The 26320-nt window shown below is 33.0% G+C and overlaps 1 protein-coding gene across 2 annotated transcripts in view; it reads left to right on the top strand.

Moving 5' to 3' along the window:
* LOC108911080 overlaps positions 1 to 26320 on the top strand; it is a 259915-nt gene that overhangs the window by 231080 nt on the left and 2515 nt on the right. For both annotated transcript variants that reach the window (XM_018715925.1, XM_018715918.1), the window contains exons 6-11: positions 11694 to 11875; positions 16840 to 17157; positions 20185 to 20398; positions 20837 to 22350; positions 24062 to 24224; positions 24354 to 24522. In XM_018715925.1, coding sequence (XP_018571441.1) covers positions 11694 to 11875; positions 16840 to 17157; positions 20185 to 20398; positions 20837 to 22350; positions 24062 to 24224; positions 24354 to 24522 — 2560 coding nt within the window. The remainder of the gene's footprint in view (positions 1 to 11693; positions 11876 to 16839; positions 17158 to 20184; positions 20399 to 20836; positions 22351 to 24061; positions 24225 to 24353; positions 24523 to 26320) is intronic.

Raw genomic sequence — 26320 nt, 5'->3', positions numbered from 1 at the left:
TCTTTTCTAAAAATATTAATTTTTTTTTTCTTCATTTAAACTTTATTTGCGGTAAAAATGTGAAGAAACCGGAAAAAAAAATTTTTTTCCCCATTTAAATCATGATTATGAAGTGTTTAAGCTCAAAAAACGTGACCCTTTAATTTTATTCAAAAGTTTGACTGTTTGAAACAAGGTAACGGTTCCCTAGATCGAGATGAAACTTCACATGGTTTTTCTAGGTATATCGAACTGTAAATGTCTTGCTTAACATTAGTCATTTCGTGAATATTTCTAATTTAGCAGTCAATTTTCTAAAAAACCATAAATTACCCTTTTTTCCTATTTTTTAAAATTCGTGTAAAAGATGAAAAAAACATGTTATAGGAAATTTATTCCAGTTTTCCGAAACTGCCCTTCAATTCTTTGTACGACCATTTGTCGCCGAGATATCGTTGATTGAAGACAAAAGGATCCTTTTCCATTAAAAGTCCGATATTTTGATGAAAAATGGTCGTATCGAAATTTAAAAAAACCCTGTATATTGGCAACATTTTCAACATCGGAAAATCAAATGCACTACGTCGAATTGATTAATTCGATGAGGCCTTTTTAAAATATATCGTCATTGCAAGAAAGTACCTATTTTTAGATCACCACCCGGACTAAATTCCGTCGAGACCGCTCAATTCCAGTAGTCAGGGTCGTCATTATCCAGTACGTTCGGTGGGAATTTATGCAACCGATCCGCGGGTGACCTGAGACCAACGGCTAGGTCACTACTGCGGCACTGCGAAAATAACGGTTTGGTACTCGAAATGCACGCATGAAACTTGGGTTTCGGGCGAAATTGTTGGCACTGTATAATTACATTCGTGTTGTAAGGACTTTATATCGAGCGATAAAACAATGTTCCAGTGGCGAAAGGGCCTTCCTCAAGTGGTTAATTCCCTAGGTGTGTAGCCAGTCAGTCGGGGTTATAAGTTGTTACGATCTCAATTGAAACCGCATAAGAATATTTAACTCATAAATTCTACGGAATCCATAAACGTCCAGAAAAATTATACTATATTCCGAGCTATATTAACATATAATTACCACAAGATTGTCAAGTTTTTTATGTTTAAAATCGCATTGTAATAAAGAATGTCGTAAAATATTATAATGTAATTAAATATTATTTGAAAATATAATAAATAAAATTTTTCTTTTATTATTATTATTTTAATTATTATTTAATTGATTAATTTTATTGATTGATTATTGGATTTTATTTTTGTTCTTTATGTGTATGAAAAAAAAAATAATTTTATTTTAATTTGTTTGATGAATGATAAGTGGTTTTATTATTTTGGTTAATATGTAAAATTTGTTAGAATATGATTAGTAAAAACCATACTTTGTTTGGGATGTTCTGTTGATTGTTGGACGCCTTTAAAAGAAATTAATTACAATATTTACCTGCCATGCTTATCAGTGTGTAAGGAACTTTATAGAGCTAGACCTCTTTCTCTCTGGGTACGCGGTTCTGGGATGTTATAACACTCTATATATAAAAATTTTTATAACCTTTTTATTTTGCACTTTAAAATTTACTTTAGTTAATAATTGATTATAGATCTAGATAATAAAAGATTCAAATTCAACTCGTAACAAATTAGATATATTAAACATAACTTCTAGTTATAATTGACAAAATTAATTTTTTATTCCTATAAACTAATGCTACTTTTATTCTAATTTTGTTAAATATTTTTATCGATCGATACTTTTAATTTAAAATTGAATTTAAATTTAAATTGTGCACTTTTGTTTTCTTTTATTTTGGAATAAAATTATTTCTCTATTTAAATAGCAGTTTCCATAAATAATTTGAATTTTATTATGGGCATATGACATATGCAACCTATGATAGAACAGAGGTGTGTTGCAAGTTGCTACCTTAGCTTAATTACTTATCTTGTCTTGAGTTTTCTTTTCCATGCGTTGGTATTTCTAGTTTCAAATTCGATGGTCTCTGGATACATATCAGGTCCACTTTGGATTTCTCTTTCTTTCTTTCTGGTACTAAATTCTGGCACAGGTATTCTTCAGTACACTTCACTTGATTTTAACACTGTAGTTTTTTTTAACTTTTTTACAAAATTTTGACACAATGAGAATTTGTACAATTGACTTTACCCTTTTAGGAACTTTTGGTTTTAATAGATTTTTCCAGGTTGATTCACAATCAGTGAGAAATGTCAATTCGTCGTACTAGGTTATTCACTTATATTCGGGGTACGTTATTTTTCATATAAAACTTTGATTTTACTTTGTTAATTTGTTTTTTATGCTTGACATGTTACATGTTACTTCGACGACTGCCAAATTACTACTCTCCTTTGTTGGACTTATGCTTGCCATTTTGGATAAATGATTATCATTTTTGGATTCCTTGGCTTATAACGAATACTTTGATATGCAACATTATATAGTACGAGTATTTCCTAACCTAATACAATTTTTAACATATTTATGCAATTCTCTCAAAAAAAACTTCTTCTAACTAAAATCTAAGCATTTGGGTTTAAACATTGTCTTATACCCTTTACTTTTATATATTTATACTGTCCATTTGCTTAAATTCTGTAATTTACAGTCTATTTAACTTGTAGGTACTACGAACCGTTTTCACTTTGAAAGTTTATCTAAGAAAAATGTTTTTATAGGAATGATATGAAGTATTGTAGTCTCTGGACATCAGTCTTTCACCTCATACACAATTATTCGGAATGTTCCACACACTAACTATAATTTCTAGAAATTTCTCCGTTGAGGATCGAATCGATTTCTACAAGCTGTCATACGGTTCCTTAGATATCGTTTTCCTATTTATACAAGTTGCTGTGGAAACTGTTCGTCAATTGTTACGCATTCTAAGTGGAAATACCAAAAAAATCTTCTCTTAAGACTGTACTAAATCGTGAAAAATTATTTATTTAATATCTTGTCTCTTAGGTATCCAAACTAGTCATAATTTTTTTTGAGGATTTTCTTCATATTAATAAGCTTATATTAATTTTTTATGAATATTTGTTCGTCAATTCCAAATCAAATAAACCTCCTTAAGCGCGTCTGTAAGGCTGCGCTTCTAGGAAAGCTGAGCATGTGTAAAACACAATTACAATAAGAAATAAATTAAATTTTCCTGTGATGATCTTGTATTATGTTCGAAGGTACCATTTTTCCAAAGATTTGCGTTATTATATATTTCGCCAGTAAATCCACATGCGCTTTTATAGAAAACTGTAGGCACTTACTTATAAAAAGGCCTAACAGTCAGTTTATAAAACTGAAAACGGTAAATGCCACAGGGAATACAATGAATCTTTAAAATCGCACTGGATAACCCCGTCCTATTTTACTAAACACAGAAATTGCGAACTCGTTGAATTCGATTTGTCGCTCCTCAACCGCCATTAAAATGGGTCAGGGACTGCGCATTAAGGCCGTTCTCGTTACATTAATCCTGTCTAAAATTAATTCCCGACATACATAAAGTATGACAATTTCCATTGGACATGCAACTGGCTGGAAAATACAATGATAAAAAAGGTAATCACGTCACTTAAAAAAAAAATAGTACTCGTATACAATATGTGCTTTGTTGAATTCAAAATAGTAGATCAATTAGGTAGCTTTCTTCTGATGTCAATTTTTCTTTTTCAAATTCAATTTCGCACATTTCTGTATCTATTCTTTTGCAAAATGATGAAATAGGAATCCATGCTAGTGATATTTTAGTTTTTCTTAATAAATAATTAGTAACTACTTTTTCATAGTTTTTTATTTAAAATTTGCTTTAAAAAAAGCTATTAATCACTACTTATTATTATTTTTTTTTAAATATAATACAGGTATCTTGGAAACAATATTTAATAATTACTTATAGTACATACAGAGGTTTATAATTTTGTTACTATTGGAATGAATACCTTTGAACAATCGAATGAAATGAACATTAGAGTAACGGGTATATTTCAGTGATCAGACAGCTGCTTATAATCCCACATAATTTCTGTGGTTAAAGCGGTTATGGAGTGTATTTGTTCTCGTAGCATATAATTTGATTAGCTACTAATCGTTTTTGATGTTCTACTGGTTAAAAATAAAATATTCCCATTTAGGAAGCAGGATATATATGCTGCAGAATTCTCAGAACATATGTGAAAATTGAAATATATACAAAATTAAAATTTTTCTGTCATAACACAATACTTTTGATATGGGAGATTATTCGAGATGTGTTGCATTTTAAGACATATGCATAAGATTATTATGTTTCAAATCTCCCTCGTATGTAATTTCAAAATGTTGTCCCTAATAGTCCAAAGATTTTCAAAATATGAAGTAAAAACAAAAAAATAGGGGATTAAAGTACCCTTTACGTAGGAGTAATTAGTGTTTCGAGGTTCTAAGTCAAAGCTTATAACATAAACGAGACATCTCGAAAGACTTTTAAGATATCGAAAATATCATATTTGGCATCTCCCTTTAGAAATATATACATCTTCCTTATTGTCCATTCTCTCAAAGAAATTTTTATGAAACGGTACACTGAAAGAAATGTGCTTTATTCTTTATTAGATTTCTAAATGCCATTATAAGAACATTGTATACTATATGTGACAGATAAACAGGTGAATATTGGCCATAAAACGCGTATTGCACAGTTGTATAGTGACTATAAACCATATTCTTCATTAAAATGATAGCTATAACTGTTATTAAAGTGTTCTATAGGTTTCTACTCGTTATTAAAACATCTAGTACTAATTGTAAGTTTTATAACGGTAAATATATTAAACTATTGTACACTCTATATGACACACAAACATTCTGATGACAAATCACTCCTATAACTGCCCTGCGATGCACCCGTGTCTTCTTATATTACATTAAACTGGAATTTGCATTATAATTCTTCCATCCTAAAAATCCCTGAAAAGTTGTCTTTCTTTTCTAATTCTGTTTCCTCTGGTTGATTGACTTTACCCGTGCTCATCATTGTCATCGTTATACTTCTGTTCCTTCATCTTATGGAAAGCTTAACAGCAGCGGTTTGTAATAGTGCACAAAAGTAAATAATTTTTGAAGATTTAGCCAAGATTTAAATACGAAGAAACAAAACAATTACAAATCATAAAACAAGATACCTAGCTTACATAAATTTCTGCTTCTTACAACGTGATATTTTTTTATATGATCATATGTCCTACAAAACACGTGTCTACACTGTCTATCCTCATCTAAGTAGAAGCAGCGTAATAGTCGGTGCACATCGGACTATCGGAAATTTTAAAGACGCGTTTTACACGTTAAAAACGGAAACACAATTATTATCAAAACGAATAATTCTGTTAATACAGCTGTTAGTTATAGATTCGGATTTTGGTCTTTATACAACAAATCTTCCCTACTATACAAATGGAACATAAAGCCTATCCCATACAATAATATATAATTAATTCATTATAACCTTTATTTCATAGATGCATAAGGTGTATTAAGCACTTTCCAGTTAAATTCATTGAATAATAAGTATGGAGATGTGAGTTTTCTTTAAATAAAAATGGTATATTTGTTATAAAAGTTTTGATATGTGCTATGCACATTATTCTAGACAAACAGACATGTTATCATGTACAGACATCAGTCCTGAAAATATCAGGAGACAATTTAAGACCACCCTGTACAAAATTATTGACTTTAATCATTCATAGTAGTGTTTAATCACTACAGTAGATACTGAAGTGAATAGTACCCAGTGAGAATTTCCATCGAGAACGGTAATTTCGAAATTGATTGTTATGATGGAGTTGTTTGCTGCGAAGTAAAACGTAAACATTAGATAACGCAGGAAATAATTGCAGTTGGTGGTTAAAGAACGAAGTTGCGGTTAACCGCCGCATGCAAATTATTAATTTCTAAGTATTGTGCTCGAAAAAGAAACTGCTGTCGTTAATTTAAAAACTCTATAGATTTGCGGCTTGGGTGAACCGCGATTTCATACTCTATTTCAAGTTGTTTGTAGTAGTGCATGTAGTTCTATAGGATGACTGGTATGGGCTGCTTTTTTGTCCGTACTGGGTGTTCCAGTTTGGGTAAATCAAATAGTAGCCACAAGTAGTATTTAAAAAAAACGTTCTTAATCAACCATGATCCTATCCCAAGAGGAACCCAAAAAAGAACGTTAATTTCTGATCTATTACTGATGAACCAAGCGTCTGCCATCTCTTGGTGACATACAGAAGTAAGATATTGTTAAAAGCGTTTGTTTACGTCAATTCTTAAGTAGGTATTTTTTCTTTTCCCTTCTCATACTATAAGGTATGAAGGTATTATTGAAATTATATCGCCTTAAAAAACATTACTTGAAGTTTTACTAAACTTGATTAGTGAAATTCCATTTTTTTTAACTCCCCGCCGTTTTGATTGAGACTCGATCACGCTATTTTGGATTCAGAAATATCCATCAAATGCATTTGTAATTATACAGTCTGTGTGTCAGTCAGTACAAACCCTACCTCGTGCACGATATTCTTCCACGACCCCATGCTTCGTCTGTAATTAATAAAATATGTAGCAACCACTTAATTAGGTCGCAGGTAAGAGAACTCACGCAGTTTTCACCAACATAGACGTAAATCTCATGAATTTAATTACCTGTTAATCATTAGTACGCTAATATAAAGTAATGTTATCTGTACCAAAAGGTAATTTACAATTCTCTTCAGAGCAACATAGGTACAGCACACTGTTTATCCAGGTTGCTGTGAAATCCCCCGCAAACGCAACAGTCGGGAATCTCACTAATTACCGGTGTCCGCCGCCATTCAGTGGCCACTTGCAGTATTAATTAGTGAACTCGCGCGCCTGCCTTTGCGTGCAAGATGCCCCCGGCCGATCATCACTTGAGCACAAGTGCTAATGGGAATTTATTTATCTACTCGTGCTAATCTGATCAAAATCAAGGCTTTTATACAAAATTCATATCTAACATATAATTCGTTTTACCGTAATGTTTAATATTCATCAATTATGTGTACTAGTCAAGCTAGAAGAAATTGACAGTGCGTTGTCATGCTCTTGATAATTTTTCCCTGTTAGTAAAATATCGTCAAGAAAGCAAACTACACTTGGCATAACAAACATTTGCTCCATGATATTTTGAAATATCGATGGTGCGGTTTTTATACCATAGGGTAAACTTGTATATGAAAAAAAGCCCTTTATGTGTCGTAATAGTTACTAGTTTTCTAGATTCTTCTGTTAGCAAAACGTGCTGATAAGCTTCGGATAAGTCAATTTTGGAAAATTACAAGGTGGTGAACCTTGTAATTGTGAAAATAAATATTCAATTCTGGGCAATGAATAATATTGATCTAGTAAATGCGAGTTATATTATTATGCCACCATTTTGTTTTAAAACAGGAACAATAGGCGTAGCCCATTCTGAAAATTCAGTTGGTATTAAAACTTTATTTTCGACCAACCTCTGAATTTCTAATTTAATTTTTGGTTTTAAAGCTAGTGGTACAGGACGTGGTCTACAAAATTTTGGAACTGAACCTTTTAATTTTAAAGAAACTTCAAATTTATTAAACGTACCCATTTTTTTAAATATTTTTATATATTTATATATTAATATTTATTTTAGTCTAAACTTTTGTTGTCCTGCCACTGACTATTAACGAATTCAAACAAATAGGATAAAAGGAACTGTAAAACCATTTCAGGAGACTTTTGATATTAAATGTTGAAATTAAGAGTTGTGTTATTATTTCATATTAAGCTCTATCACATTTTAAAGTAAAAGATTGGTCAAGATTGTTTCTATTATGATATAATTATTATTTGTTACTTTAGTGAAATTTAAAATTCTTCTCATCTTGCACCGCTGATACGCCCATAAGGACCACCCACTATACTTAAATAAAACTATAAACAAATAATTTTACATATTATTTACAATCAATTTTTGCGTGACGAGAGAAGCTGTTAAACTGAGAACGAAGTGCGGTGATTTACTTTGTGACAGTATTTCATTTACAGAATGCCGGAACTTTTGAGAAGACTACGCTTTTTCTATTTATATAAAAAAAACTCGTAACAATGTCGTTTTCACAGTCAAATAATCCGAGACTAACTCGCTGTCTTATATAAAAGTCGGCAACATTTAAATGTTAAAACCAGTTCACCTAGAAATTTCGATATATGAAATATTTTAGGCATAACATCAAGGGAAGTTAGCAATATCGTTCTTTTCAATTTTAATTTCAAATTTTTATGTTTAATTTTTAATATTGCTCACAATTTTGGCGCGAAATTTCCTTACCTTACATGCGAATATTTCTGATCTGAAAAATATTCCAAAAATAATTAGGGCACTAGAGATATAAGAAACATTTCTGATTCAACGCAGAGGCTGCGAAACGATTGTGAGTTACGTATCTAAGGCGAAATTTCCTGGAGAAATCACAATTTTAAAGATTAAATTGTGTTCAGTAGGCTGTCTGATTAGATAAACGAATTTTACCTGAGGCTTGTACAATGCGTGTATATTGGCAAACAAATTACGATAACTTTAGGGACCGGTAATCGGTTTTTAATGAACTACTTATTGAGTGGGTGATGGTTCAATTTGAAAGGTAAATATTAGGAAACTACTTAGACTAAAAGTAAATAAATATTATAAATTTGAAACTTGATTTTAATGTACCTAATCTGATTCTGATATATACCTCTCTATCTGTTTCTATCTGTATCTGTTTAAATAGTAAAGTAAATTCATCAAAGTATATTTTTACTCCGCATTTCCCATAATTAATTAATTAATTAGCAGATAATTTAATAAAAATAATAAAATAACTTAAAATAATACTACTTTCTACTTAATCAAAGTTCTAATAAAAATATTAACTTAAAAGATCATTTACTTTAAATAAATGTATTAAAAACTGCTAATATCGATATTGTAGCTAGTCTTAAACTCTATTTTATATTTTAAGAATTAAAAAAACTTGTTAGAATATAATAAGTAAATTAACGGTTTTTTAAGAACTCTCTAAATCATATAAGCGAATAACTTTTGTTTTACGATATTTACAAAATTTTATACATTCAGACTCTCCCTAATTTTGACGAATTTGTTTTTTTTAAAATCAAGTCACGTAGTACAGTTTTGAAAAAAGATCTTGACAAAGTTCTAATAGTGCCACAGAAAATACTATATAAAACGTGATAAAAAAGTTCTGCATAAAATTCATATTTTCGTTAAACAATTTTTTTTCGAAAAACGGTGAGACCCGTCGATTTTTATTTGATCCAGGGTACCTTGTTATGTGGAAAAATTTTTTTTTCGATAATCCACTTACGGCAGCGATGACATAATTTTTTTTTAAATGACGACGCATATTTTTTTCGATCGAAATTGATGACGATGATAATTATCTAAACAACGGTGTGAAAATTTCGATGTCTTACATAACAATTTTTTTTAGAAAAATGCACCTTAAGTTCTAATAAGTGATAATTGTCTACTTACACTATTAATGGCTCCGAAAAGGACAAAGTTGACAAAATTACATTTCAAACGAGTAATATTACACTAATGTTTGTGTAAGTCTAGCGAAATTGTTCGAATTGCCCACCCTGTACCATTTGGCATTGTCCTAAGCGTGTGTAAACGCCGTCTACACTTCGTTCAAGCATTCCTGAGTCGATTTGATTTATTTCAAAACGAATACGGTTTTTAAGTTCTTCCAAATCACCTGGTCTGTTTGTGTACACACGCGATTTCAAATAGCCCCACAAAAAAAAAGTCTAGAGGTGTTAAATCAGGCGAACGCGGAGGCCACTCGATTGTTCCGCGTCGCCCGATCCACCGGCCAGTAAACGTAAATCAAATCGACCCGGGAATGCTTGAACGAAGTGTAGACGGCGTTTACACACGCTTAGGACAATGCCAAATGGTACAGGGTGGGCAATTCGAACAATTTCGCTAGACTTACACAAACATTAGTGTAATTTTACTCGTTTGAAATGTAATTTTGTCAACTTTGTCCTGTTCGAAGCCATTAATAGTGTAAGTAGACAATTATCACTTATAAGAACTTAAGGTGCATTTTTCTAAAAAAAATTGATATGTAAGATATCGAAATTTTCACACCGTTGTTTAGATAATTATCACTGTCATCAATTTCGAACGAAGAAAATATGCGTTGTCGTTTAAAAAAAAATTATGTCATCGCTGCCGTAAGTGGATTATCGAAAAAAAAATTCCATATAACAAGGTGCCCTGGATCAAATAAAAATCGACGGGTCTCACCGTTTTTCGAAAAAAAAATTGTTTAACGAAAATATGAATTTTATGCAGAACTTTTTTACCACGCTGTATATCACGAAGTCAGTGTTAAAGTTTTGGAAAGAAAGTACCCAAAGAATCACGTCCTCCAAATAATCATACGTATTAAAAGTAATTTAGATACTTACCAAAAAGCAAAATTTAGTAATTTTTAAACGCACAAGTACAAAACAAACTTCAACATATGCTCAAAATGTCCACCACCATTTTCGAAGCGCGCACGACAATTTTTTCCTCGGAAATGGTTGAGTTTAGGACCCATGTCATATAAGGTTTTTTTGTTTATTTTAATATATTAGGTATATCGTCTATTCAAATTAAGAAAGTCAAACTTCTATCACCCTGTATTATTACATATTGAACAGTAGTTGTAATAAATCAGGACAAGTTTACCAATTATTTATTTATTTTACTTATTTTGTATTTGCTGTTAAAATATCCAACGGACATAAAGCCCAGTCAAAGGATAAGTAGCAATATACAAAATATGATTCTAAGCATGTTTAAAAGTGCTACAAAGTACAATATAATAGTATATTATTCAACGAGCGTATAATGATGGGTATTATTCACGAGGTGAAGTTTACGGCCACGAGCCGCAGGCGAGTGGCCTAAATCACCGAGTGAATAATACCCATTATACGGGAGTAGAATACTATACTTTATCCACGACTACTAAATATTTTTGTTGAAGTTTTTTTTGAAATGTTTCGAAAAACATGGTATGTTAAGAAACAGATATACGACTCGCAGAAATGAAGTCGCTGATGGCTCAGTGTAGATGCTCTTTCCCTTCCAACCGTGGGTCCCGGGTTCGAATCCGGTCTAGGAAAATTCACTGTTTTATTTTTTTTTTTATATGTACAGCACTGAATTGAAAATATTTAGTGGTTTACACGATAAAATTTTAAAAACGGATTGTTTGTAGCAGAACAATATAATATTATAGCTAAATTAAGGAAGCATCTGACAGTAGTGATTAATGACTCATTAATCACTGCCGTGATTAATGGGTATTATTAAGGTCGAGCAAACAGCGTATAATGGGTACATTATACAATAGTCGTGGATAAAAATATTTAAAATAAATACAGGCAAAAAAAAACATTAAAAAACATGAATACAAAAATAAAATATGATATAAACAACAGCAGAAACAACATAAAAAAGACGAATAAAAGAGAAACAAAAATGTATATCCATTGACAATATTTATTATATCACATTGCAGAAAATTTTCTTTTGAATGAATTGAATCGGTTCTAACTAAGAACATAATTATTAATAGGTTTTTCCTCTATTGCAGGCTACTACCAACCGGCTGGCCCTCTCATTACCGTGCCCCACGGGCACGGGCAACCGCCTCCGCCGCCCCCGCTGACCAAGAGCGCCCCCCTCTCCGAAGCGTCGCCCACGTCGACGACGCCGTCGGCGTCGCATGATCCGCCGCCCCCGCCTAGTTCCAATGGGGATTCGTCGGATAGTGAGGTGAGCACTGACGTTGAAACGCAGAAGGGTTCCCGCTCTGAGGAAAATGCGGTTTTAGTAAGGGCGTTTGGGGAATTTATTTTCACGTAGCGAAGTAAATTGTGCTGAATGAAATTTCGCGATGGAAATATTCATTCCACACGCCGCCAACGTGTCACGTGCAGAATTGAGCGCGACACACATCTCTCATAAAATCAGGAAACGTGTTTTTATTTTCGTAAATAAGTAGTTATCAGTTCCGAGTAAAAGGTATATAAAATTGCAGATGGCGTTAACAGATGTAAGAATTGTTTTCAAATTATGTACCGTTTTTCCAGAATTCACGTTATTTAAATTCTACAGTGTGTTTATTTCTGTCATAGCCTTAACTTATTACTTTACAGGGTGGCCAAATGAAAACGAAACAGAGCCATTTTCAGGAACTGCGTCAGGATTGTGGAAAAACGCTCAGACCCGTCGGTTATATATTAAAGGGGGACATTCTTTGCTGGTATTTTTGACTTCGCCACTTTCACCCCCAAGCAAGGGTAAGCATCACCCCAAAATATTTGGGCATTGGAGGGTTGAGTAATATTTCTTTTGAAAGCTCTTACAATTCTCTTTACAACAGACTTTAAATTTTATTCTGCCCAATACTTTGAAAATAATTTACATTTTAAAATTTAAATTATGTTTAGTTGCTTACTTACTACTTAGTTAAATGTTCAAAATGATGACCGCCCGCTTCTATACAACAATAAAAATTTTGTTCGAAACGTTCGCGCACATTCCGAGTGATTCGACGGGATTCGTCGACGATTCTTTGACGCAAATCTTCCAGCGAGAGGTTTTTCAGTTTTTCGATTTTTATTGGCTATATTCCCTGTTTCCTGAATTTTTTTTACTAACTCTAGAACATACTTACTTCCTCCTGACATGCCGATCTTGATGTTATTCATTAAATAGCTGAGCTGTTCTATTCGCAGATTTATTGTTCATAAATTAAAGCGAAATGATATCTACCCTTTCCGCAATGGAATAAACTATAGTGTTTAATTTTCAAAAAAACAATTAAATAAACTATCAACCAGCGCTTCCAAATAATACTAGAAAATAATTTGGAATCTACTAATTTTATGTTCATTGTGTGTGTGTATAGCATTAATTTCTGTTTTTTACAATTGTGTTTTTTTTTTACGAAAGTGATAACAAATCGCCAGAAACCAATGTAACGCAAGAAATACTAAATTTATGCCATTGGCGTACTTAACTCGAATGACATTTTTACCGTTACTAATTGTTTGTACAGTCAACTTTAAAATCAAAATTCTAAATAAGTATTGGGCGGAACTATAAAATTTAAAGTCTGTTTTAAAGAGAATTGTAAGAGCTTTCAAAAGAAATATTACTCAATCCCCAATGCCATTTAAATATTTTGGGGTGATGCTTACCCTTGCTTGGGGGTGAAAGTGACGGAGTCAAAAATACCAGCAAAGAATGTCCCCCTTTAATCTAAAATCGACGGGTCTGAGCAGCGTTTTTCTACAATCTTGACGCAGTTCCTGAAAATGGCTCTGTTTCGTTTTCATTTGGCCACCCTGTATACATTTGACAAAGAATCTCGTTATTGGAATGTCAGTGGGTTGGAAAAAGTAGGTACGTTCTAAAATTATTGACGTATACTCAGAGCATTGCAAAAAATTGTGATGTGTTCCTTTAAATCGAACACCATAATTAAAAAAAATTATATCTAAAAATCCTATCAGATGGCATTGTTCGAAGGTATTTATTTGTAGCATAGTTTTCGTTTATTTATTATCTATCAGCTCTCTGGAATATTCCAGATTATATTTGATTTTGGTTCGAGATGCATTTCGAAGACCGGGAAATTTCTAGGAAGCAAAAGGGTAGGTATATAGACACGCGGCTTCGATTCCGGGTAGTCAGTTTTGAGAAAGCGGCAGCGGAAGATGAAAACATGAAAGTGAGGGAAACTAATAATTATTATTGATGTTTGTGTTGTACCTAATTTATTTTGATACGTTGTATCAAGTGACAATAAACCTATTTTATTCTATTTCGTTATAGATGTATTTGTATTTTAAAGTTAAATTGCTGTTGATGTTACAATAATATAACAATTCAAGAATTAAAAAATATTAATTTATTTAATGCAACAAAATAATTTTATTTATTTTTAATGAACTAAATTTTAATTATATCTCGAGAACAGCGAAGAAAAAATTAGACTGCTTGGTATTAAAATGAAGAAAATCTAAGGTTTTATTGAAGATTCATTTAAAAAAAAAATGAAAAATTTAGTTTGAATATATCGATAGTCAGAAAAGAATTCGGGGCACTATGTTTAAAATATTTTTGTTCAAAGACTATTTTTGGATGAAAAAGTGTCCTCTTATAATTTAATGAAAAACTATCGTGAGAAATATTGAAATTTGAACGGACGTTAATAACCAAAAAATGCAACTTGTTCGTATGTTATATAGTTTTTCTACATGGCGTTTTAAAACTAAATAAGTAACGTATTCACATATGCCATTTTGATACCATAAATGATTTTTTTGGACATATTACCATTACTCATACGAATATTTCACTCTAATTTCGATGTAAATTTTATTCTTACTTATTTAACCTAACAACAACTGAAAATACTAGATTAAAAAAGACTTCTGAACAATAACAATTGACACATTGACTTTTATCCATTTCTTGCACCAGGGTCTACAAAATTGGTGTACCATAAAAATATACAATTCTATACGCCACACTTTTAGCAATACACTGTACTAATTTTAAAATGTGCCTTTTGTGCCTACAAAATATTTACTGAAAGTTAAGATCATATTTTCAAGATGATATTTCTTTATAATTATTAGGCCTAAAAATTTTAATGAACCAAATCGTTGGTTTTCGACATCATATTTAGACAAATATCTGCGATGATGTTTGACATAAACTAATAAAACTAAACTAAAACAATTATGTCGACTACTGTCGAATATGCACTGTTAAAAATCTAATTATATTTTGCACAAAATAATTTGATTTCGTTTGTTTCGGAAACGGTTTCTTTAAATTGCCGTAAGTTTAAGATAATGTATCGAAGCTATACTTAACGCAAAAATTCGTTTCACAAAATATAATCTAAAAGATTTTAAAGAAAAATACATTGACTTAAAATTTCTAGGATTTCTAAGGAAACAAAGATAGATTTAAGCATGGCATCACTTACGGATTGCTAACTGATATGAACAGTTTTGGTGGCTATAAGTGTTTACTGATTTATCAGTAGTCATTTTATTTATGTAGCAAGAAATATTTATGATTGTTAACACAGATAAGTTAAATTTATATTATTCATCATTTCAAAATATTTTACTACTTTCAGGATGAAACGACATGAAAAATTGTAATATGGAGAATTCTAGGATGTTTTTTTTAGCTTTTAATTATAACGTGGTTTTTAAAGTTACATTTTTATAAAATTCCATTAAATTCCTTTTTTGGTAGCACGAGTAGCTTTAATTTTAATTTTAATTTACATTTTGTTAAGAATGCATAAAATATTTAAATAAATGTGATATTTTTAAAAGCAACGCCCTCTACATATGTTTAAGCGCATACGTAAATTTTCAGGTGCATCAATTAACTGAATGTGATTTAGTTTAATCTTTAATTCATACAATCATTTTAGTTTAATATGATATCTACTTATGCACATTGAATATTTTTCGATCTTTGAAAATTAAAACAGTGGACATCACAAGCTTGATAAACCAGTTTATATCATACATTGAATATACAGGGCTGGAAAATCCACATGGTCCATCTGCATGAGAGCAACAAAGTAAAGTAAAGAAATCCGTGCGATAGACAAGGATGGCTATAGTGAAGACGTTTCATAATCTGAATAGTCACCGCCCGTTTCGCGTTAGAAGTGGGAGTGACTATTCAGAATATGAAACGTCTTCAATGTAACCATCCTTGTCTATCGCACGAATTTCTATGATTTACTTTATCGCTCTCACGGAACGGCCGATGTACCATGGGACTTTCCGAACCTGTAGATAGATCTATCTCCATAACTAAATCATATATCAGCTATGAATAAAGTGAGCAGATGGTCTGTTTTCGATAGAGAAAAACTCGAGACAATATGGTTGAAAGAAAATTAATACTAAATAATGGTTTTTTTTGGCTGTCAGTTTACCAAATAATGCAAATTAAGTATTTTTAATAGAAATATGTCCCGGTTTTAAATGAAAAATGATCACATTTGTCACGAGTTATATCAATCAAAATACATATTCATTTTCGTATTGTAAAGTACTCGGATTGAGAACTAAGTTCGAAGAGAGATAATTTAAACTTCATCTTCTATTATTTTGCATATTTAAAATGCATATAATTCATTTTCAACTTTCCGAACTCCGTTTATAAATACTTAAGATAGACTTAAAAGATTTACGAAGTTTTAATATTGCATTTCTGATATCGTTATACAGCAGTACATAACAAAAGTTTTAGTGAATATTGCTTAGACTAGAGGATTTTAAGAAACTAACAATTGATACGTTCGAATATCGTTGTATCCAGCATCTTACTTTTTTAATGCAAACAAAAGAGAAAAACGCACGGACAAGTCAATTTTTTATTTAATCAATGCATATTTTAATGTAAAGTGATTTTTTAAGGGATATTGAGTAATATTTTCTCTAAAAGGTTTCTTAGATATGGCTCCGCCTCCCAATGTCAAACATCTATAAAAAATGGATTTCATTTGTTTTTTTTTTATCCATAACTACATGCGACCGATTTTTTTTCTCCTATTTTTATAATTTATTGTCCACAGCTGTATGCCCTATAATTTTTGCTATGTAATAATGACTTTATACACTTCTAATATTTATCGTGTACATAACAATTACAACAAAAAAACATACCGATCATAAACTCTTTTCTAGGTGATCATAACCTCCGTAACCACCGCCAAGGACGCGGTACCGCCTCCGTCTCACCCCCCGGCCGCCTACCGGTACTCGCAGTATCCGGGGGTACACCCTGGATTCTCCTACAACTACCCTCCGCCCTACCATTACCCCACCCCTCCGCCGCCTCCTAATCCTTCGTACGCACACCACGAGCTGTGCTACCCACCCAGCCCCTATGTACACAAGTACCCCTCGTACAGGAGGTATCTGTCCAGCGCGCCGTACTACCAGGCCAACCCGCAGGAGATCTATCCCGTACCGCCAACAGGACCGTCCCAGCAGAGTCAGCAGGTGAGCGAATTCGAGCATGTCTTATAATCTAAATTATAATCTTATAATATACAGGGTGTGTACGCGGGAGCGCAAATGGCTCCATCTGTCGTGCTGACTCCCAACTGTACCATTCAGTTGGCTACAGTAGGAAGCGACCTGCTATATTGCAGGTACTTGTTGCACGACTGCCACCCACAGAGGGCGAAGACAATGTTTTAAATTGCCGGTGTTGCGAGAAACAACTATTCCGAGGGCTATATGCCCCTACCGGCATTGAATTATACTTGCAACACCTAGTGCAAAACGAATACGGTTTGATATTACCGATGGCGTTATTTGGTTGAATAGTTCGAAAATAACACTAAAACTATTCGTCCAACAAAAAAAATCTTGGGTATTTTTGTGTTTGAAATATTATTTTGAAACATACTGTAACTATCAGAAGCCAAAATCGTTGTTATGGAAATTTTATATTACTTCCATCCTTCAGAAAATTAAAAATTCGCACACCACTGGTTTAATTCCATAAAAAAATTCATATAATTTATTTTAAATACAGGGTGTCTCACATTTAAATAGCAGGACTTCAGAAATCAGTAGAAGACCTCATTTTGAGTCTAAAAGTTCCTATATATATGGGTCCTAAAACGCTTAGTTTCTGAGATACAGGGCGTTCAATTTTATTTTTGTTTTATTTATTTATTTTTTAACTAAATAACCGCTGACAAAAAAAATCATCATGTTGCGGCGAAAGACTTAGTATTTGAGGGCAAATAATTTGACACAGAAAATCATCGCATATTAGTTCCAGTGGTGGAGATAGAGGGGTCTCTATGCATATTTTTATAAAAAAAAGTATAGCCGATTTGATATTTTGCAAATGTTTTCGAAAAATATGAAAGAGCATTCAATTTTACCCAGAAAAGGCCCTCTTGTCCAAAGTCGATAGGAGGTGGCGTTTTCAAGAAAAACCGAAAATACTGTTTAGAAGTCAAATTAAGAAAAACCGAAAATACTGTTTAGAAATCAAATCAGACTTGAAATGTCATTCTAATATTGACATTTGCGCTTATTTTATTATAGTTTCTAATTGTGTGTAGAGTATTAAAAAAAATTGCAACAAATTCAAAATGCCGTTTAAGTTTACGAACCAAGAATACGCAGATATTCACTTCATATACGGGTTTGCCAATGGGAACTCGGCAGAAGCTGCTAGGGAATATCGGAGACGATTTCCTAATAGAAGACAGCCGCATCCACACGTTTTTATTAATGTTCATCAACGTTTCGCTAATGACGGATTGAATCTGGTCCATAGGGATCGCAACATAATTAACGTTAATATTGGCAGAAATAGGAGGAATCAGCGAATCTTGCACGAATTTGACAGAGATCCCACGACGAGTACCAGAAAAATTTCCAGGATTATTGGTGTTTCCAGGTGCACTATTTCTAGAACATTAAGACGAGATCATAGACATCCCTACCACTTACAACCTGTTCAGGGTTTACGTCCGGGTGACGAGGAACATAGAATAGCTTTTTCTCGGTGGATTCTTAACTCAATTGAAAACGACGGAAATTTTTTATCACACATATTATGGACCGACGAGTCATGTTTTACTCGTCGAGGTGTGACAAATTTACACAATCAGCATGAGTGGGCACATGAAAACCCGCATGCAATCAGACCACGAAATTTTCAGCACGAATTTAGTGTTAATATTTGGCTCGGCGTTTATAACAATTGTCTTTTCGGCCCTTACATCTTACCTCAACGACTGAATTCTGCGAATTTCTTAGAGTTCTTAGAGACCGAGAGTGCCAACATGTGGGAGGAAATTCCTCTGAATTTAAGAATGCGAGCATGGTTTCAACTTGATGGCTGTCCAGCTCATTTTGGCCGAAATGTCAGGAACTGGTTGAACACCCACTTTCCCGAAAAATGGATTGGCCGCGGGGGTATCGTTGCATGGCCTCCCCGATCCCCTGATCTGACACCCCTAGATTTTTTCCTCTGGGGTTTTATTAAAGAGAGAGTTTATACCACTACTGTGGACACAAGGGATGAACTTATTCGTCGGATTCGGAACGCATGCAGTGAAATCAGAGACAATAACTTAATTCAAATGAGACGTTCTATTCAGCGTCGGTGTCAGTTATGTATCGAAGAAAATGGTTTACATTTCGAACATTTGCTTTGATGTAATATGGTTTTCGTTATTTATTTTTGTATTTATTTTCATTTAATTAATTAAAAACAATTTTAACCGAATTTTTGAACTACATATTTAATTTAGTTGTAACACAATGTTTAAAAATTATTATTTGACTTCTAAACAGTATTTTCGGTTTTTCTTGAAAACGCCACCTCCTATCGACTTTGGACAAGAGGGCCTTTTCTGGGTAAAATTGAATGCTCTTTCATATTTTTCGAAAACATTTGCAAAATATCAAATCGGCTATACTTTTTTTTATAAAAATATGCATAGAGACCCCTCTATCTCCACCACTGGAACTAATATGCGATGATTTTCTGTGTCAAATTATTTGCCCTCAAATACTAAGTCTTTCGCCGCAACATGATGATTTTTTTTGTCAGCGGTTATTTAGTTAAAAAATAAATAAATAAAACAAAAATAAAATTGAACGCCCTGTATCTCAGAAACAAAGCGTTTTAGGACCCATATATATAGGAACTTTTAGACTCAAAATGAGGTCTTCTACTGATTCCTGATTCCTGAAGTCCTGCTATTTAAATGTGAGACACCCTGTATAAAATAATGAGGAATTGGTCTTTTTTGAAGTTTCATTAACCTGTCAATTGTCTTCCTTAAAAGATATGCTGTTTATTAGTTTCTGACGTAAATTTACCACTGGAATTTGGCAGAATATATTATTAACACCCTGTATATTGTACATAATGGCAAACAGATTTTAAATTTTATAAAATTAATCGGCCACATGGGGAAGAAGTATTTTCTTTACAACTGTCTTCCCTACGAATGATCCGTATCAATGAACACTATGATTTCTGGTACACAGGTGGTTACCGCCACCCCCGTGACGGCGAGCGGCGCAGCTTTCCCAGCGGCGGCAAACGGGCCCCCGCCGCCCCCGACGCTTCTGGAGACGTACCAAACGCCGCAGCCAGCGCTGGTGGAGACATATCAGCCGCCCCCGCACTACTACTCGCCCGCCTACGGGCCTGCACCACCGTGTTACACACATTCACCCTCCAGGACCATTCCCTACATAAGTGAGTATTCAAAATATAGGGTCGACGAGGTGCGAAATAGAAATGAGAAGGAATAGCAGAAAATTATTTGTTCAATAAAAAAACTAGGTGAATATTATAAGAACACATGAAGAGAAATTAAATATGTAATAATGTTTTCATATCTTTTCCTTATCATATAGAAAAATAGGTAGATGTTACTACAAATTTAAAAAATTTTAATAGAAGAAATAGTTTCATTGTTGCTGTTTATAAAATATAAGTAATTTACCATAAAATTCTTCAACTTTTTTTTCTATTTTCTTTTTTATTTTATAGTTTTCAAATTGCAATATGTATCCTCAAAATGGTGAATATGACACAGTGTACAGATTACAAACACATTTATTCATTTATTCATTTAGAATATGTAGTTTTAGAGGTAATTACTCTTACTCAAATTTTCTTTTTTTTTTGCAGATCCATCATATCAGACATGTCCCTGCCCAATGCAGTCGTGTCCAAAAAACGTCCTTACTGGGCCTCTTACTGGTGATAGTAAGAGGTCTAACATTTCCTCCATCTCTAAAGACTCCATGCCTCTACCACCCGTAGCCCTAGCCCTTCCATTGGAACCGGCGAGCGCCACGGGTCCTCCGAGTCCTGCCAGGGGTTCGGCTGGCATGCCACCACCCCCTTCTCCAGCAGGAGCCACTTACCAACCTCCTCCTCCACCCACCAAACAGGAATCTCAATCCCCGGAAGCCCAAGACGACTGCAAATTGGAGAAGAAGAGAAAAGCAAGGATAGGTAAAGCCATGGTAAGGAACCACATTCAGCAGAACACCATGCTACTCATGTGCAACCCCACCAATTATGTTAGTGCAGTGAAAAGAGAAATTGAAAGTCCAAAAGAAAAGGATATAGAACAGAAGAAAGAAGTATGTTTAGTAGAAGAAATAAAAGGTCCTGTGCAAGTAACAGATTTGACAGACGTTTGTACAAAAGGTGAAGAATTTGATGATCAACTTGAACAACATATAGAGCCCAAAGAAGAAAAATGTGTAGAGGAAAAGGTGGAAAACTCTGTTCAGAAAACAATAGAACCTCTTGCAGATGAAGTACTGCAGCCAATCATAAACACAGTCGCAGAAAATGTAAAAGTGAAAAATATGAAGAGAAAGCTCTCCTTGTCCAAGGAAAAAGTACCTGAACCAGAACTCTCTCCATCGCCTAAAAAGAAACTTAAACTAGGCTCTTATAAGTGTTTAATAAAAAAAGATACTAATACCATTAAAATACATAATGGCAAAAGAAAACTCATAACCGAATCCTCACCCCGTCACAAGAACAATCATATTGGCAGAACGAGAATAAACATGAAAAAACCAACCAGCAAAAGGAAATTAAGTCTAGCTAAAGAGGATACCAACAAAAGGCTGAAACTCTCCAAACCACTCACCGTTAACAATCATAACCTCAAGTTAAGTTCTAAGGGAAAAGAGAAGGTTTCCCTTGACAGTACCAAAACAAAAAACAAAATGTCAACCGAGGTAATCCCAGAGTTGAAAGAACCAGTCAAGAAGATTACCAAAAAAGCACCAGCAGTCAATTTGAAACCTAGTTCTAAGTCAGCGCCAGCGGTTTTAGACAGTCTCTTTGCAAAGAACAATGTCGACCGAGTAATAGAAAGTGTTATCAGTGAAGCATGTCCCAGGATATCAAAGGACGCAGGTGCACCGAAGGCAGTGGAAAAGTGCGGGAAGGCCAAGGAGCCACAGGTCGCCATAAAAAAGAGTTCAAACAAAAACGGACAAATTAAAGTGAAGGTGGAGTGTAAGAAAACGGGAGCAAACAGGCGCAAGTCTAAGTGTAAAGAGGTGGTGGTTCCCCAGGCTATCACAAAGGTGCCGAGGAGATCTCTGCACCAGCCCAGGTGGTCCAACGGGTGGACGTGGGATGGCGAACCCTACGAAGCGAAAGTATTTTTAAATGTGAGTAATTTTTATCATGTTTCAGAAATGTACAAGTTTATGTAACAAACATTAATAATTGATGGTGATAATGAATTAAATATTTATTGTTTTAGCTTCACTAAGTTTGTGCTTGAATGTTTTAAAATTTTCTACAAAACTGATTTAATTTATATGTTTTAAATTTTTATTTTATACTACTTTAAAAACTTTCAAAGTATGAGAGTTGCTTTTTATATTTCGGGAATGAACGATCCTGGTGCTGCCATCTAACAACCAATGTCCCTATTGTAAAGTTCAACTTTTTGTCGGTATAGGTACTTACTCAGAACATTTTGACGTACAGGCATATTGTATACAATGACTTGAAAAATTGAAGGGTTTCTAGCAAAAAGGACATATGTCAAAAAAAACAAATTTAGAGGAGAGCCTTAAAACTTATTTTCTTGAAACAGGTTAAATATTTAAAAAAAAGTTTGTCCAATAATTTATAATCAAAAGGGTGTAATGAAACCTTCTGACTTAATTGTATCAAAAAACCATACATTTTGAGAAAAAAATATATTTTAGTTTGACATGAGGTTTTTGCAGGAAAATTAAGACACTTTTGACCAAAAACTACTTTATTATTTTTTTAAGAACACAAAACGAAATTATTACTAAAAAAACTCATTTAGAACAAAGAAAGGAAACATAGGTTGATCGCTACGGTAGCGTAGTCGGTCGAGAGGGCAATAGCAAGCATTTCTCGGCCAGGCTTCCTATTCTGGTCCGGGTTCGATCCCTGGCGTTGGCACTGTCAATGTCGATGGATAATGAGTGTTTGTCCATGTTCTTCAAGTGTAACCCCCTTCTGCACAGCCCTTCGGCTTTGGATTTGGGGGTTGTCTCATTTCTGTGGTGTGTTTTATGTTTTTATGTTTTCTTTAGAACAAGGAAGAAAAAGCATAGTTCTAATTGTTAAGATTCTTAAGTTTATTTGAAGTTTTAAAGCTATTCAATTTAAAAGTAAAACAGTATCTATAAATTTTTCATATGTCGTCAAAACGATGTGTTTCGGAAAAATTTTAGGTAAAACGCCCCAAAATTGAAAAAAGTCATAGAGGAAAAAGGTGTCAAACTAGGCCTAATGAAGCTATATAAGAAGTTTGGAGAGAGTATGTATCAATAAAAGTTTTGCCGACGAGCACTCCAACTATTGTTTTTGCTAGAAACTGTTCAATTCATCTTGGAGCAAAAATAGAATTAAGTTGTGAACATTTCCGTGCAATTATTTTTTACAACTTTCGACGTGGATTTATCAATAGTGTTTTGCGATTAAGCACCATCAAAAACCATTGTACAGCGGTGGTATACAGAATTCAATGGTGACTGTGGTTTGCTCACTGATGAATTTCTTGGTCATTCAAAGTCCACCAGGTCAATGTGAGCTCTCGCACATCGACTCGAGCAAGACTTTTTGAGAACTGAAAAAGTCGAATTGATGAGTTATTCACCGTACACCCCTGATTTGGTACCCAATGACTTTTTTCCTGCACAAAAGTGCTTCAGAAAGTTTATTGATCTTCAATGAGAATATTTTCAAAAACAATAAACCGTATTCAATGTTTAATTTCTTTTTTTTTTTGTTCTCTGTTCTCAAAATATAAAACGCAACCCTTGTATTCACTCATATATTAGGATTGTGAATTCATGTTTAAAGAAGTTAGTAAATTTTTCTTTTTTGTTCTAGAGTGATGAACCAGTAGTATTAAGGAAGTGCTACCCTGCAATGAGGCATAAAGAAGGTGACAAGATCATACCCAGAGACTGCGTTCTTTTGAAGGCTGGTCCGAGAAAGAACGACCTACCATTTGTTGCTAAAATTGCATCGCTGTGGGAAAATCCTGACGATGGTGAGATTATACTATATTTTTAGGACTATGAAATGTAGTGATTGAAAAACTGAGGAATTTAAGTACAATGAAGATTTTAAATTTATAAAGAAGTTGATATTTTCTAAAACTTACATTAATTATTTTCAGGCGAGATGATGATGTCGTTATTGTGGTACTACAGACCGGAACATACCGAACAGGGAAGGTTACCTACAGATCAGCAAGAAGAGGTTTTTGCTTCCAGGCATAAAGATTCCAACAGTGTGGCTTGTATCGATGACAAGTGTTACGTGTTGACTTTCAATGAATACTGTAGGTACGTAGCAAAGCGTCTGTATTAGTTTTTTCTCCGAATCATTTATATTTTACATGTTTTCTGACGGAATTTGATAAATTCCATCCTAAATAAAATTTGAAATAATTTTTAAAATCATTGAAGTTTTTCGTAAAAAGTATATGTTACTATTTTTTCAAAGCAATGTGTTTAGTTTGTTAATGTTTCTTTTGCAAAATCGTGTTACCACTTCATTTTATTTTTGTTGTTCCATTTATTAATTTACGAGAAGGTATTTGCAAAATGGTAAAATAATTTCACAACATTCTATGTGAAGTATTAGTTTTTGTGGCTGTTGAAATAGAATTTCTATAATGTGATGTTCTGTATTTCTTGAAGTATATAACATAAAGCCATTTATTTCAGTGTTTAGTGATGGTACACCGTATTTTGTGTCATTCTTGTTAAATTTTTGTATAATCTTAAAGAAAAAACATGTATACGAATCAAGAAAATGAGATCTGACAATGTATGGCCTAGTTTCCAATTGGGTATGAACCTGTGACTAGTGCGCCCGAGTGCTTTAAGTATGAAAGTTACAAAATAAAAACAATTAAATTTGGGTTTCACTACAGAATTTGAGAAAACAAACTTGTGATTTATGTTTCTAAAGGTCAAAAATTACCTCCATATAAATATGATCTGCATTTAGAGCTATACCCCATATATACCTTTTTAGTTACTTAAATAGAAAACAGATAATAGTTTCTTTAAAACATTAAAAAATAAATTGGTCATATTAAATTGTGATTATGTTTTCTAATATATTAGAAACTTAGAACTCATTAAAATATTTGTTTTCAATTTAATCTTAAAAAAATAACCAACATTTATCTGTAAAGTGCCTAAGACCAACTGCACAAGTAAATTCATGAAAAATGTTCTAAACACTGTCAATTTACGTATTCCAATGAAATAAACAATGGTAAACTATGAAACACGTGAGATAAGTATATGGCTTTGGATCCATTGGTCGAAATGGATTGAATGTAAAATCCATCCTAAAATAGTTTTCAGTTTCTGCATTAGTCATTCATGGTTTGATTTTGTGGCAGTTTTGTGTTATTTTGCATTAAACTAATATGTCACCGAATCGACTGCTGAAGTGGCCCATGCAAATACCCTAAATAAGTTAATATCGACTGTAATTTATTTTTTATTTAAACTGTCTTTAAAAAGATGTTTTTTAAGTTTTATACTCCATGGAATATGTATTTGCATTTTCCTAAATACGTGGCTGCGTGCAATTATTTACTTTGTTGGAATACGTAAATTGACCCTAGTATACAGGGTGTCCGCAAATTTCACCGACGTTTGACTACATATTCGCGACCATAAAATAAAACCGTAAAAAAGTTAAATAACAACTTTTTCGTTTTTGAGTTACAGATCTTCAAAATTGTCAAAAATAAAGCTAATTTAATTAATTAATTAATTTAAATTTGTCACATTTATATGGATTATTATGGCGTATTATTTAGTTAAATCGATATACTGGGTGATAGTTTTCTCCGGTTACCTCTCTCTTTTAGTGGTCAAAACTTTTACAGTGGTCATATTTTTTTAAAACAGAAGCAACATTGAAAAGGTCTTTTATTTAAAAAAAAGTTGTCTTTTGAGAAAGTCGTTTACAGAAAGCCATTTTTGAGAAAAATGGCATAATTTGCAGGTCTGTATGATTTAAAACTTTGAGTTCAGTAGACGATGAAAACAAGATGTTGATTGCTGTGGCTATCAGGTAATGTCATTCTTGTTGTGTTTTTTAGGATTCTCATCACTC

This window comes from Anoplophora glabripennis, unplaced genomic scaffold, assembly GCF_000390285.2.
Source record: "Anoplophora glabripennis isolate ALB-LARVAE unplaced genomic scaffold, Agla_2.0 scaffold6, whole genome shotgun sequence".
NCBI classification, from domain to species: domain Eukaryota; kingdom Metazoa; phylum Arthropoda; class Insecta; order Coleoptera; family Cerambycidae; genus Anoplophora; species Anoplophora glabripennis.
Note: the sequence above shows the minus strand (reverse complement) of the source record. Positions and strands in the feature narration are given on the sequence as shown.